This window comes from Monodelphis domestica, chromosome 4 (assembly GCF_027887165.1).
Source record: "Monodelphis domestica isolate mMonDom1 chromosome 4, mMonDom1.pri, whole genome shotgun sequence".
Classification (NCBI taxonomy): domain Eukaryota; kingdom Metazoa; phylum Chordata; class Mammalia; order Didelphimorphia; family Didelphidae; genus Monodelphis; species Monodelphis domestica.
In genome coordinates, this window is record NC_077230.1 from 245984138 (window position 1) to 245998266 (window position 14129).

General features: G+C 33.2%; 1 protein-coding gene across 1 annotated transcript in view; it reads right to left on the minus strand.

Moving 5' to 3' along the window:
* Positions 1-14129, minus strand: part of DDX10 (DEAD-box helicase 10) — a 370510-nt gene that overhangs the window by 157679 nt on the left and 198702 nt on the right. Inside the window, exon 14 of the mRNA XM_007494873.2 lies at positions 1819-1935. Within this exon, the coding sequence (XP_007494935.2) occupies positions 1819-1935 (117 nt within the window). The remainder of the gene's footprint in view (positions 1-1818; positions 1936-14129) is intronic.

Consider the following 14129-nt stretch of genomic DNA (forward strand, 5'->3'; position numbering starts at 1 on the left):
CAGATTTAGGGCACATGGACAGAATTATAACTATTAAGAAATGAAGACTAAAGTAGGAAGTAAAAGGTTCCTTCCTACTACAGAGGCTAAAACAAAGGCTTTCAATGGTGATATTTTAAAGGACATTCTTATATAGATGAAGAATGATGGCCATTAACATGTCTTTCAATTGTGATCTCTATGAATTACCAATGTATGAGTTATATGAAGACTGAAGATTTTATCGAAAAGACCACAAAGCTAATAAGTATATGATGAATACTTTTGGTGATGGAACAAGACCATTGTTTTGATACCACAAGGAAAAAGACTGAGCTAAGGCCAATAATTTAGGTCATGTAATACAGTATGTTTCAAAAGCATATTTTACTAAGTTAGCAATATTAGCAATAAATAAATAAATAAATAAATCTTAACATTCAAAAATAAGGATTCTTTTCTCTGCTAAAAAGCTTTTATGATAATTGGACACAAAAATGTCTATTTTATGCTAATTAGACACGAAAAGTTTAATCTCTACAGTTTACCATTTCAGCACATCAAATAACCTAACTATCTTCAGGGAAAAAAAATATTTTTCATTCAGCATATCATTTAAGAAAAGTAGTCGTAAACTGTTATCAGGAATTCTACAAAATTCACTATTAAAAACATAAAGGTTTCTCTTACAAATGTCATGATTTGGTTTTTATCTGGCCTCTTAAGCTTTTTGCCATGAGATTTTAGAAAACTGCTACAAATTTAACCTAAGACCCATGAAAGGAAAATCTGGAAAGGAATTTTGTAATTCCTATTTATTGAAAAATACATATATCTAAGACAGATTAAAACTACTCTAACATGCAAGGACAACATGAGCATTATTTACACCTTTGATAAAATATGTAGAATCTGTGGATAAAAAATTTATTAATGCAATAAAATCTATATTATACTATTCTGATTTTAGATATATATACACACAGAGATATAGATAGATAGATAGATAGATAGATAGATAGATAGATAGATAGATAGATAGATAGATAGATATAAGTGGCACAGTTGTAGACTCAAGTGAAACACTAGACTTTGGAGTCAGGAAACTGGGATTCTACTTCTGACTCTGCTGAAACTCAGCAGATGATATTCGGCCTATCATCACTTCTTGGGCCTTGTGTTAATTCATATGAAATATGAAGGATTAGGGGTAGCTTGGTGACTCAGTGGATTGAAAGGCAGGCCTAGAGATAGGAGGTCCTAGGTTCAGCTCTAGCCTCAGACACTTCCTAGCTGTGTGACCCTGGGCAAGTCACTTAACCCTCATTGCCTAGCCCTTACTGCTGTTCTGCCTTCAAACCAACACTCTATATTGATTCTAAGACAGAAGATAAGGGTTTTAAAAAATGAAGCATCACTGTGAGATCATTAGATTGTCTTTAAGCATTAAAATTTCATAATCTATAACTTAGTGCTGTAGCATTTTCCTTAGTGTTCAAGTCAGGTACTAAGGAAAGGAAAAACAGGAAATAAAGATACCTATACAAATATTGGCATCTCTATATCTCTTTGGGATAAGTTAAGACACTAGCAAGGGAAAGACTTTTTAGTAGACATGGAACAAAGAAGGTAATTATCTCATTTTATTAAACTTGTCCTCATTTTAGAGGCAGTTTTACTTTCCTATATATCATAAGTACAGAAAGTACTTTGTTAGAGATATCTCAAGATATATTCTAGAAATTGCATGATTTAGATAGTAAATAGTGAAGCATATTAGGTACACTGATTCTTCTTGTTTTGAATAGAGCTTTATGGCAGAATATTTACAGAACCTACCTCCCCATCTTCAGTAAAGGTGACTTTTGTATTTACTTTAAACTTCCTCTTCATCACTTTTTTTGCTTCTGTCACTTTGGTTGCTTTTTTCTTGATACTAGAATTAGATGATTTCTTCTGTGTGAAAAAGAAAAAGATAAAAAACATAGTTGACCAAGTAATTTCACACTTGACTGTTCTTTCCAAAAGTAAGATGTCATTAAGAAATTAAGAACCTGAAGAGAAAAAAATATGAATTGTCCAAAAAGGTTAAGGGCTGGCTTAGGAAGTAAAGAATTCTCTGTAACTGAATATGCACATGGAAAGGTCAAATAATTATTAGTGATACCTACCCTGATAACTAGAGGAAGGAAACAGAAGGCTAGACAAGATGGCCATTAATTTCTTTCACACTGAAAGTCTAGGATATCCTAGTGGAGCCCAAACAAAAAATTTTCCACATGCATGTAATACTCTGCACAACAGGAAAGACAAAGTAGCACAGTGCTACGAAGTACACACTACTTTGAATTAATGAAGTTTATCGGGTCTGAACATTATTTGAAAGATAAGAGGATGCAGTATCTTTATACCTGAGAATATATACTTGCATAGCAAATTGTAATACAAATTATAAATAGAACCCAACATTCTTTCTCCTTCATAAATCTATCCATTTAAGCAACTAGAAAATCCCTGAGCATGGTTAACTCTAAACAGGCTGTTCCAAGTAAGGGAATCACAATAATAATGTCTAAAAGTTTAGAGTTTTGTCCCAACTCAGTTCAGGAAATCATTTAAGGTCAATGAAAGTCAACACGTTTTGAACACTGTATCAGGAATGCAAAGTCATGGTGACTTGTGCTAAGTAAAATGATCAAAAAACCTCTAATGGTTTTAAAGTTACTTCAGAGGAAAACAAAAAAAAAAGCAAAATGAAAAATGGCCTTGTAATCAAACCAAAATTATCACAACATTTTAGGACAACCTTAAAGAACTCTGAATGACTCTAAAAGGAAGAAAAGAAAGTTAGTTTTCCATCTGAGCACAACTCTATTTATTCTGTTCATATAGAAACTAATATTTTTGCCGAGGCAAAAATATTTCTATAGTTTTAGAACAGATTAACCTACAGCACATATACACATAAAGGTAAATTATAACACAGAGATAGTAATATATATAATATATTAGATAAGAGTAAAATTGCCCCCACAATATTAGGCTTTGCATTCTTATCTGAAAGAATACAAATTTGTAGGTAGATGTCATTTCTTTCTTCTTAAGTGACTAAGTATTCAGGTCCTGGAAATTATTATCAGTTGGAAAAATTAATACCAAGTTATATATATTATGGGTGATATTTTAACACTTCAAAAAAAAATCCAATAATACTAAGATTAATTCTTTTCAAGAAATTCCTCCAATTTAAAAGTCTCATTTCTAAAATATAAAAGGTTTTGATTCAAATTTATTGGGAAAAGAACCATTCTTCAATTGAGAATCAAAGAATAACCCTTATTTTTCTTAAGGAACAAACCCATGATATCTGTAGCTATATGAAAAAATGCTCCAAATCACTACTTATTAAACAACTAGAATTATCTGAGATTCTACATCATATCAATCAAAGTAGCAAAGATGATGTAAAATAAAAATGATAATGTTGAAGAGAAAATATTACAAGCATCCAGAAAGAGACAATTCAGATATCAAGGAGCCCCAATCAGGAATACATGGGATCTGGCAGTCTCCACAGTAAAAGACCTCAAGACATGGAATATCACATTCAGGAAGGCAAGAGAATTGGGTCTACAACAAAGAATCACTTACACATCAAACCTGACTATACTTTCAAGGGTGAGTATGGACAATTAAAACAACAACAACAACAACAACAACAACAAAAATGAAGATTTCCAAGAATTCCTTAAAAAAAAAATTATAACTAAGAGGAATATGTGATGTTCAAATACAAAATTCAAGAGAACCATGAAAAGGGGGCTTAGGTTAACGGCTTCAGTAAGATCAAATTGATTATATTCCTATATAGAAAAATAATATCTATAACTCTTAAAAATTATTTTCATTATCATAGTAGATAGAAGAATTATTCATAGGCAGAGATTATAGTATTAAATTTTTCCAGATGATATGTTAAAAAAAAATAAGGGGGGTGTAGCAAAAAAAAAAAAGGCCACAGTATTTAGGGAAACTTGAAGGGAAAAAAAACAACAGGATAAATTATACCACATAAAGAGGTGCATAAGAAGGGGAGGAAAAGAGTGATAATAGGTAATATTTAAACCTTACTCACAGTGGAATCAGTTCTGAGGGGGAAGAACAGGTAGATCTATTGGTGTTCAGAATTCTATCTTACCCTACAGGGCAGTTGAGAGGGATAAATAAAGGGGGAGGGGGAGCGGGATGTAGGGCAGAGAGTAACAAAAGGGAGTGAAAGGTTGGGGGGGGGGGGGTTCAGATGGGGGTGAGGTAATTAATAGACCTTAAAGAGAAATAATAGGACAATAAGAAGGGAGGGGGTGTGAATGGAAATAAAATAAGGGTCGAGAAAAGGGGGACTGATTAAAAGTAAAACATTGGTATAGAAGGAAATAGTAAAAGAAGAAAGGGCAGGACTAAAAGAAGAAATAAAAATGATGACAAATATACAAGTGGTAATCATAACTCTGAATGTGAATAAGATGAACTCACCCATAAAACAAGAGCAAAGAACAGAGTGGATTAAAAACCAAAATCCTAACTTTTGTTGTCTATAAAAAACATATATGAGGAAAGTAAACACACACAGGGTAAAGGTAAGAGGCTGGAGCAGAATTTATTAGGCATCAACTGAGGGAAAGAAGGCAGGAGATGTAATCATGATATCTAACAAAGTAAAAGTAAAAACAGATCTGATTAAAAGAGATAGGGAATGTAATTACATCGTGATAAAAGGCAGTATAGACAATGAAGAAATATCAGTACTCAACATGTATGCACCAAATGGTATAGCATCCAGATTTTTAAAGGAGAAACTACTGGAGCTTAAAGAGGAAATAGATAGTAAAACTATACTAGTAGTAGACCTCAACCTTCCACTATCAGATCTAGATAAATCAAACCAAAAAATAAAAAAGAAAGAAGTAAGGGATGTGAATAAAATCTTAGAAAAATTAATATGGAGAAAAGTAAATAGGGATAAAAAGGAATATACTTTTTCAGCAGCACATGGTACATTCACAAAAACTGATCATATACTAGGGCATAAAAACAATGCAAAGAAAAGCAAAAAAGCAGAAATAATAAATGCAACTTTTTCAGATCATATTACAATAAAAACTATATTTAGTTAAGAGTAAAAGGCAAAAATTAATCGGAAATTAAATAATCTGATTCTCCAAAACTGGTTGGTTAAAGAACAAATCATAGAAATAATTAATAATTTGACTGAAGAGAATGACACTGAGAAAAACAATATATCAAAATTTTTGGGTTACTGCAAAAGCAGTACTCAGGGGAAAATTTATATCCTTGGGTGCGCATATTAACAAAAAAAAAGTAAAAGAAGAGATTAATGAATTGAGCATGCAACTAAAAAAAACTAGAAAAAGAACAAATTTTAAAACCTCAGATGAAGAACTAATTAGAAATCATAAAAATATCAAAGGAGAAATTAATAACATTGAAAGTAAAAGAACTATTGAACTAATAAATAATGAGTAGCTATTTTGAAAAAAATAAAATATTAATCTAATTAAGAAAAAGAAAGAAGAAAATCAAATTAACAGTATCATGAATGAAAAGGGAATGATGATCTCACCTCAAACATTTGAAGATCAATTAATCCCAACACTCTACAAACTATTTGACAAAACAAGCATAGGAGTCTTCCCAAATTCTTTTTAGGATTCAAATATAGTACTGATTCCCAAGCCAGAAGACCAAAAATAGAGAAGGAAAACTATAGTCCAATATCCTTAATGAACATAAATGCAAAAATATTAAATTAAATACTAGCTAAAAGGTTACAATTTATCACAAGCACTATTCACTATGACCAGATGGGATTTACACCAGGAAAACCATCCACATAATTGACCATAACAACATCCAAACTAACTAGAAATCACATAATTATCTCAATAGATGCAGAAAAAGCCTTTTACAAACTACAACACTTATTCTATTGAAAACTCCATAAAGTATAGGAATAGAAGGGCCTTTCCTGAAAATAATAATCAGTATTTATTTAAAACCATCAGCAAATATCATCTGCAATGGGGATAAGTTAGATGACTTCCCAATAAAATCAGGAGTGAAGTAGAGTTGCCCATTATCACCACTAGTATTTAATATTGATCTAGAAATGCTAGCAGTAGCAATTAGAGAAGGAAAAAAAATGAAGGGATCAAAGTAGGCACTAAATTATCACTCTTTGCAGATGTCATGATCACACACCTAGGAAATCCAAGAAAATAAACTAAAAAACTACTAGAAATAATCAGTAACTTTAGCACAGAGGCAGGGTACAAAATATACCCACATAAATCATCAGCATTCCTAAATATATCCAATAAAACGCAGTAGCAAGAGTTAGCAAGAGAAACTCCATTTAAAATTACTCTAGCCAAGATAAAATACCTAGGAATCTACTTGCCAAGACAAATTCAAGAATTATATGAACATATCTAAATACATTAATACATACATCTTGTATTTATACTGGTATTGTGATTTAAGTTCTAGAACAAAGCCTTGTTACAAATGGCTGTGACCTCTAGCTGTTTATAACCAACTTATTACTTACACTCCTGTGTTTTCCCCAAAACAGTCATTTATTCCACTGTAACTAGAAACTGTCTGAAGCTGCAAAAACACTTAATTTTACTCACCCATTTCTGAGGCAACAAATCAGTTGATAATCAAGAAATTAGTGACATTTTCTCTCCATTAGAAATTTATGACTAAAATAAATTCTTTTAGATGTTAAGTATCTGAATGGCTCTGCAGTCATATGTTTCATTAGACCTGCATCACTAAACCTACTTCTAATAGAAGGACTAAGAACACATTTATTAATATTGTCTTTAAGCCAAGAGAGCTCTCAGAAAAATTTAATAGGAAAATTGATGTTGGTTCCCACCTGACTTCCATTTCTTGTAACTACATCTCTTCAAAAACCATATCTCAGGAATTCATTGACCGGCTTCTTCATAAGATTCAGTTTTCTAAATGGAAAGGAAGAGACACAAAACCCCAGGGAGGGGGCAGCTGGGTAGCTCAGTGGATTGAGAGCTAGGCCTAGAGATGGGAGGTCCTAGGTTCAAATCTGGCCTCAGACACTTCCCAGCTGTGTGACCCTGGGCAAGTCACTTGACCCCCATTGCCTAGCCCTTACCAGTCTTCTGCCTTGGAGCCTATACACAGTATTGACTCCAAGACGGAAGGTAAGGGTTTAAAAAAAACAACAACAAAAAACAGGGAATCTAAATTTTGGAAGGGACCTTAAAATTAATCTATTCCAACCTCTTTGGAAAAGCTGTACATTTTTCTTTATGGTCATCTAAAATCTTCCTCTCATAACCTCTAACCATCATTCCTGGTTTTCCTTCCTTGGGACAAGCAGAAAAAGACTATCACAGTTTCTCAATAAAACTTTTCAATTATGTGAAAACTACTAATGTGGCCCCTATAAGGCTCTTCTACTGAAGAGTAAAATTGTCCAGGTCCTTCAAAGCTCATAAAACATGATTTCATATCCCTTCATTATCTTTCTTTCTCTTTCTCAATGATTTCCAACAGACTGACTGATTATGAAATATATAAAATGAAATCAAGAATGCACGGCATCTTGCATTATCTCATTTGAACCCCATACCAACCCTTTAAGGTAGGTACTGTAGATATTAATATCCCCTTTTGACTAAGGAAGAAATAGAATCAGAGAGATGTTAAAAACTAGGCCATTGTCATCCAGGTATTAAGTATCCAAGATAGGATATTGATATGGGGAGAGAACACCAAGCTAAGACCAAGGAAGACCTGAGCTCAAATCCTACCTTAGACACTTGTTAGCTATATGACCTTAAGCAAGGGTTATTGGATTTGTCTGTGAATAATAACACCTACCTCCCAGAGTTGTTGTGAAGACAAAATAATCAAATATTTGAAAAGTATTTATCAACAGTCCTTCCTGATTATAAATCTCATATACATCATATTGAGGTCTTTCTTTAAATCTGGCTCCCAAAATTGAACACAATGTATAATAATATACATATATTTTATATCATATATCATAATATAATAATAACCTGCAACAGTTGTAAAGAAAAACAACTCTGAAAGATTTAGGAACTCATAACAAACTATCTTACCCATCTTCTGACAAAGAGATAATAATACTACAAATAGTTTAGTACATAGACAATGTGAAATTTTATTTTACTTTATTATGAATATTTTCTACAGGGATCTACATTGCTTTCTTCCTCAAAAAAGGGAAATGAAAATGAAAAAAAGGACTAGGGGTAGTTAAGAGATAACTACAGTAAATCCCACCAACAAAAACAAAGCTAAAGAAAAAAATTATCTAATAACACATCTCACTAATGCTTACAAAGGTGTGGCAAGAACAAAATAAGATAATAAACACAAAATACTTCATATTAAAGCATCATATTGACTTTATAGTGAAAATCTGTTATTTCAGCAGGATAAGTATACTCTCCACTAAAGCAGCAAACAAATCTTTCACACTTTCCTTTAACTGTGGCCTGCCTGCCTTCCTGCCATCCTTCCTTCTTTCTTCTTTTTCTTTCTTAAAAAAACAAACAAAAAAAAAAGAAAAAAGAAAACCCTTACTTTCCATCTTGGGAATCGATACTGTATATTAGTTCCAAGGCAGAAGAGTGATAAGAGCTTGGCAATTGGGGATTAAGTGACTTGCCCATGGATACACAGCTAGTAACTGTGGAGGTCATACTTGAACCCAGGACCTCTCATCTCTGAGCCTGGCTCTCAATCCACTGAGGCACCCAGCGCTGTCCCCTGTGTGACCACCTTTCTGATGAGCCTATTCCACATAGAGGTATGTTTTCATCTTCAAAGCACAGGCACAGAAACCTATCCCACATCCTATAGTTGAAACTTCCAACTTTCAATTTGATAGGACCTGACAAAACTTCAGTTTTTCTAGCACAGGCTTAGAGAAACACTGTAGCTACTATTAAAGCTTAGAGGAGGATTTTAGTGCAACTGTGGATTTTGAGTTTTGCCATTGCTGTTGCCTGTGACAGTGCTTCCTTCAACTCTTGCCCATGTCCTAGTCTTCTTTATGTTAAACAGTCCCAGTTCTTCCATTTGGAATGCCTCTTCTGGACCTGCACCAGCATACCCATGTTCCCCATAAAATTCATATCATGAAGAACTGAAAACAACAGTATGACACAGTAGATAAAGAGTTAGCTAGCACTGGAGTCAGGCAGACTTGGGTTCAAGTCCCACTTCTGTCACATACTGGCTATGTGACCCTGGAGAAGGTTAATTCATGTCTCAATGCTCAAAGCAACTCTCTAAGACTAAGTTACAGAGAAGGCATTTACTTGCATTGTAAAAGGGAATATCTCTACCTGGGAGGTCCAGCTCCTACCATGTACCTCTTAGACAAATCACTTCACCCAACTGAGGTTGTTTCATTATTTATATACTGAAAATAGTAATCCTTGAATTACTTATTTCATGTTTGTAATAGAAATCTAGCAAGATAAACTGCATAAAATTACTTTGCATACTTCAAAATCCTATATAATAGCAGTTATTATCATTATTACTATTAAGATTTAATCTATAAGACTTACTTATATCCTGATAAAATTTCAACTTTTTAAATTCAGCCCACTATTCCAGTCAATTGAGAACTTAAATAAATTGTATAATCAATATCCCAAATTAGGCTGCTTCATATAAATTGCCTTAGCTTTAATCCTCTTGTTCCCTCATCTATAATTTATACCTCTAAAGTAAGAGTTTAACATTACCAACTTAAAGATATAGAATGAATTTAAAACACTGCAAATAATGAATAAGTCGTCTGGTTTTCTATCAGTCGATTATAATAAGGAATCTTTGTAATCTGAGAAGATAAGAGGTTCAACTTTGAAAACTTGGGCCATCTGAATACTCAAATCAAAATACTTATAAGGTCCACAAAATTCATCTGGACATAACATAAACTAAGAGAAATGATGGTTTAGTGTTGGGGTGTACAAAGTTTTCCATCTTGTGATCAATGAAATGTGGGCCTCATGAATGTTTTACATAAAGGAGTTCTAATTAATCTCAGCCAGTATTAGCATGACACCTAGTGGCAGTCATTTACACAAAAGCAGCAATGGGAAAGAAGAGGGTTAGAGCTTGGGATATAGGTATTTCTCTCAGAGATACAGATATTTCTTCAAACAGTGCCACTTGCAATACATCTGTGCTTTATACTCTTGTATGATTCTTGTCAATGTCATGCCACAGAGAAGGACATGCTAGAAGTTTTCCATTAGATCTCTTGACAATATATAAGTTCGAATGGAGTATATATACTACCAGCTATCTGTACCTTCATTACAAAGTCTCTCTTCTTCCTTTTCTAATCAGACATGCTTCTAATTATTATCAGATAGATTTCACAATGTTTCTTCTGTACAATTTCCACTAGTCGGTGACTACACCATATTATGCGACTCCCTATTTCTTCTTTGAATGACCCACAACTTTCATTCCTCAAAGATTATATATGACTCTCTCCAGCATAACATTGCTGAAAGGACACTGACATTAAAAGATGGCTTTTGTTTGAGTGAAAACTGGGGATAATTAAAAGCTTAGCTCAATTTCCCAAAAGTGATCCAGTCTTGACTCCTCTCTTCAATTTTGGGTCCATTTGTCTACATTCAAGATGTATCCAAAATAAGTGCACTAATTGACTTGCTATATGAAATGTCCACCAAGTTTCATATCATCCATGGTCTGAAATTAGATATTTTTCATCTACTTGATATTTCTTGTGTGGATAGGGACAATGAATTCCTGTGAGCGATTGTGGACTTCATTTAGAAGGTTCTATGATGTTATGAGGCTGAATACATCAGAATAAAATCTGCCATACAGAGCATTTTGATACTCTTAAAAGTCTTGTTAAATATTAAAGCTTTAATAACGGCTATATGTTGACTATGTTTGACCCTGTCATGGAGTTGTCCTGCAATGAACTCGAATGAAAAGGGACTGTGTATATATACAAGGTACTCCAAGAGAGTCTTACATGGTTTTAAGCTTCAGTATCTTAAACTCTGATACCTTCAAAACTAAATGAAGACTTTTAGGACACCCTGTATATGTGAAATTTCTCCTTTCTTTGTATTCAATGCAGTGCATGATCAGGGAAAACACAGTAAACAGTATCTGTCATGCTTTCTTTATGGCTCACTTTGATATTAATAATGAGTCATTGAACAAAGCTATTTCTGTTCCTGCATTCCTTCTGAAACTACCCACATTACATGAGAGACACTTTTGGAAGGATAGTCATTAATGAGGCACTTTCCTCTACCGAATCAAATGATTTTTAATTGTAAATAATGCACATAAGGATACCTTGTATTCCTTATAAATTTTAGACAGTTATATGACTATAAATATGATAGGCTATTGAATATAGTTGAAAAAGTATGTCCATTCCTCTTACATGAATTTAAATTACTGTCATATGAGGTCTGTACAGATGAGAAAGTAGAGAATATAGGTGGGTAGTTTTTTTTTTTTAATTGCCTTTGGGGCTTAGGTAAGGATTATATTTTTTTCCAAGTATTCATATTTTATGGAGGACCTTGAGTAATACTTTTTATTACATTATAGTACCTGTTTGCATATACTCTTGGCCATTCTTCCTATAATCTTAGAATATCTACTTCTTCATGGGGCAGATCAGATACTGTGATCAGAGATCAAATATGGTAGTTTTACTGTCATTGAAAGTAATGAATTATTAAAGAGAAATCTTGGCAAATCTTTTTGTCCTTTTGTACTTCCAGTTTCATCCTTAAATACCAGAAAAATTTAGATATAGAACTGGAATGAACCTTAGAAACAATCTAATTCAATCACTTCATTTTACAAATCTGGAAAAGGGGTTAATAATCTTTCATCTTAAGCCTTCTTGACTCTGGAGCCAATGTTCTTTCCACTGAAGCGTGCTGCTTTCCTCAGCATAATATGCTGGGAAATTTCTGGTTTGGGGAGTGAGAAGATCTGAATTCAAATAGCAGCTTTGCTGTTGTGTCCTTGAAAGCCCCAATAAGGACCTGGTTAAACAGCTTTCTTGCAAATTTCTCTCTACATCCATTTCCCCGCTGCCCCCACCCCCAGTTACTTCCTGCTGTTTTATGAGCTAATACAACTCACAAAATTTCAACATCTACCTCCAAAGATATTACAAATTAAATTATAATTTAAACCATGAATATCGCTTGTTGCTTTATCTTTACTTGACAAAGGGATTGAGTTTTTGCTGAATAAAGCAGTTCATAAGCTCTTAAGACTCCTTTCTGTGATGACTGACTTGCAAAAGTAACTTTTTTAGAAATTTTCCTAGAATATATTGAGAATCTGGTCTTTTATTAATTTTCCTCTTTTTTAGCATTAGTACTTTGTTAATACTTCAAGCTGGGAGGTACAGTGGACAGAGAACTGAGCCTGGAGTCAGGAAGACAGTTCCCAGCTGTATGATCTTAGGCAAGTCATTGTTTGGCTCTGTTTTCTCAACTGTAAAGTGAGGATAATAATGGCACCTAGTTGTGAGCCCTTAGCACATAGTAAATGCTATATAAATATAAGCTGCTATTAAAGTCTAAAGTTAACTTCATTGGGTAACTCAGCTTCTTTAAACTAACATAATACTGTCATAAAAAAAAATAAATGGTTTGATACTAAACAGAAGATTCAGAAAATGCTCCCAAGTTAATAAATCCTGTTTTGGAGGATGTCATAAATTTTATTTTTGTTTTATCATTAGATGCTCACCTTGTTCAATACCATAATACTCTCTTTTTTTATTCTGGAGATGGATATCCCTCTCTTGCCCAGGCTAGAGAGTTGATGGAAATTCACAGGCTTAATCTCAATACTGATAGGCACAGAAGTTTTGACAAATACAGCCAATTCATCTTTCATAGGTAGTCTGGTGCCCCCTGAGCCCAGAGGTTCACCAGGATGATGCCTGACTATGTGCAGATACTCAACCTGCTCTAGACTTAATATAACCCAACACTCCAGAGCAAGCAAAATCCACTAGCATCAATTTTCAACATGCTCTAATCTCTTCTTGAAGTATCAATGATATAACGGCATGAGGTTCAAGTATTGGATTTCTCTTTTTTTTTTTTGCCTGAACCATATTTCTCCAATATTTCCAAAATTAATTTTTTAATCACTTTCCCTACCTTGGTCTATCTACATATGAAATCACCATATATTCAAATGAATATTTTAATTTGGGGGAGATTTTTATTGGAATTAGGATTTCATTAAGGTTTCTTTACCTCCTTAACCTCTGAAATATATGTGAGTACAGTAATTGCAATTCTTTGTGGTATTTTTTTTAAATTTTCACTTAAAAGCAAAAAAAAAAAGGAGAATAAGGCTCCTAAGAAATTAAAAAAAAAAGGAGATTACGGCTCCTAAGAAATTTAAAGAAAAAAAAAAGGAGAATAAGGCTCCTAAGAAATTTTTGGGTTGCCTCTGGCTTTATGGACAAAGATAATCAAAAGGCACTTGCTAAGTGCATACTATGTGCCAGGGGACAGGAGAATGCCAGTTCAGAAAGGAGAAATAAGGCAATATAGAAAGTGAATGACAAAATAGTGAAGAGTATAAACAATAGTTAGATAATGTACAGCTCATTTGAGGGATTGTGGACAACTATAAGTTAGCTGATTATAGGATAAGGAAAAGAGTGAAACAAGGCTTAAAAAGTAAATTAAAATAAAATTATATAGGGAACTTTGAATATTAGCAAAGGATTTTTCATCCTTATTTGGTAATCAAGAATGAAAAGTTTCTGAGTAATAACTAAGATCATACTTATGTAATAGATAAAGATGACACTTTCAAATGTCTACCAAGTCCTAGTAGATTTCTCTCTACCTGAATATTCCTCAAGAACTTCCATTTGAACAACTCAACTAGAATCAAACAAACAGAATGAATCATCTTTTCTAAGACTTGCTCCACAGAACTATTTTTATTTCTAGACTTCAAATCAGGAAGATTTGGATATG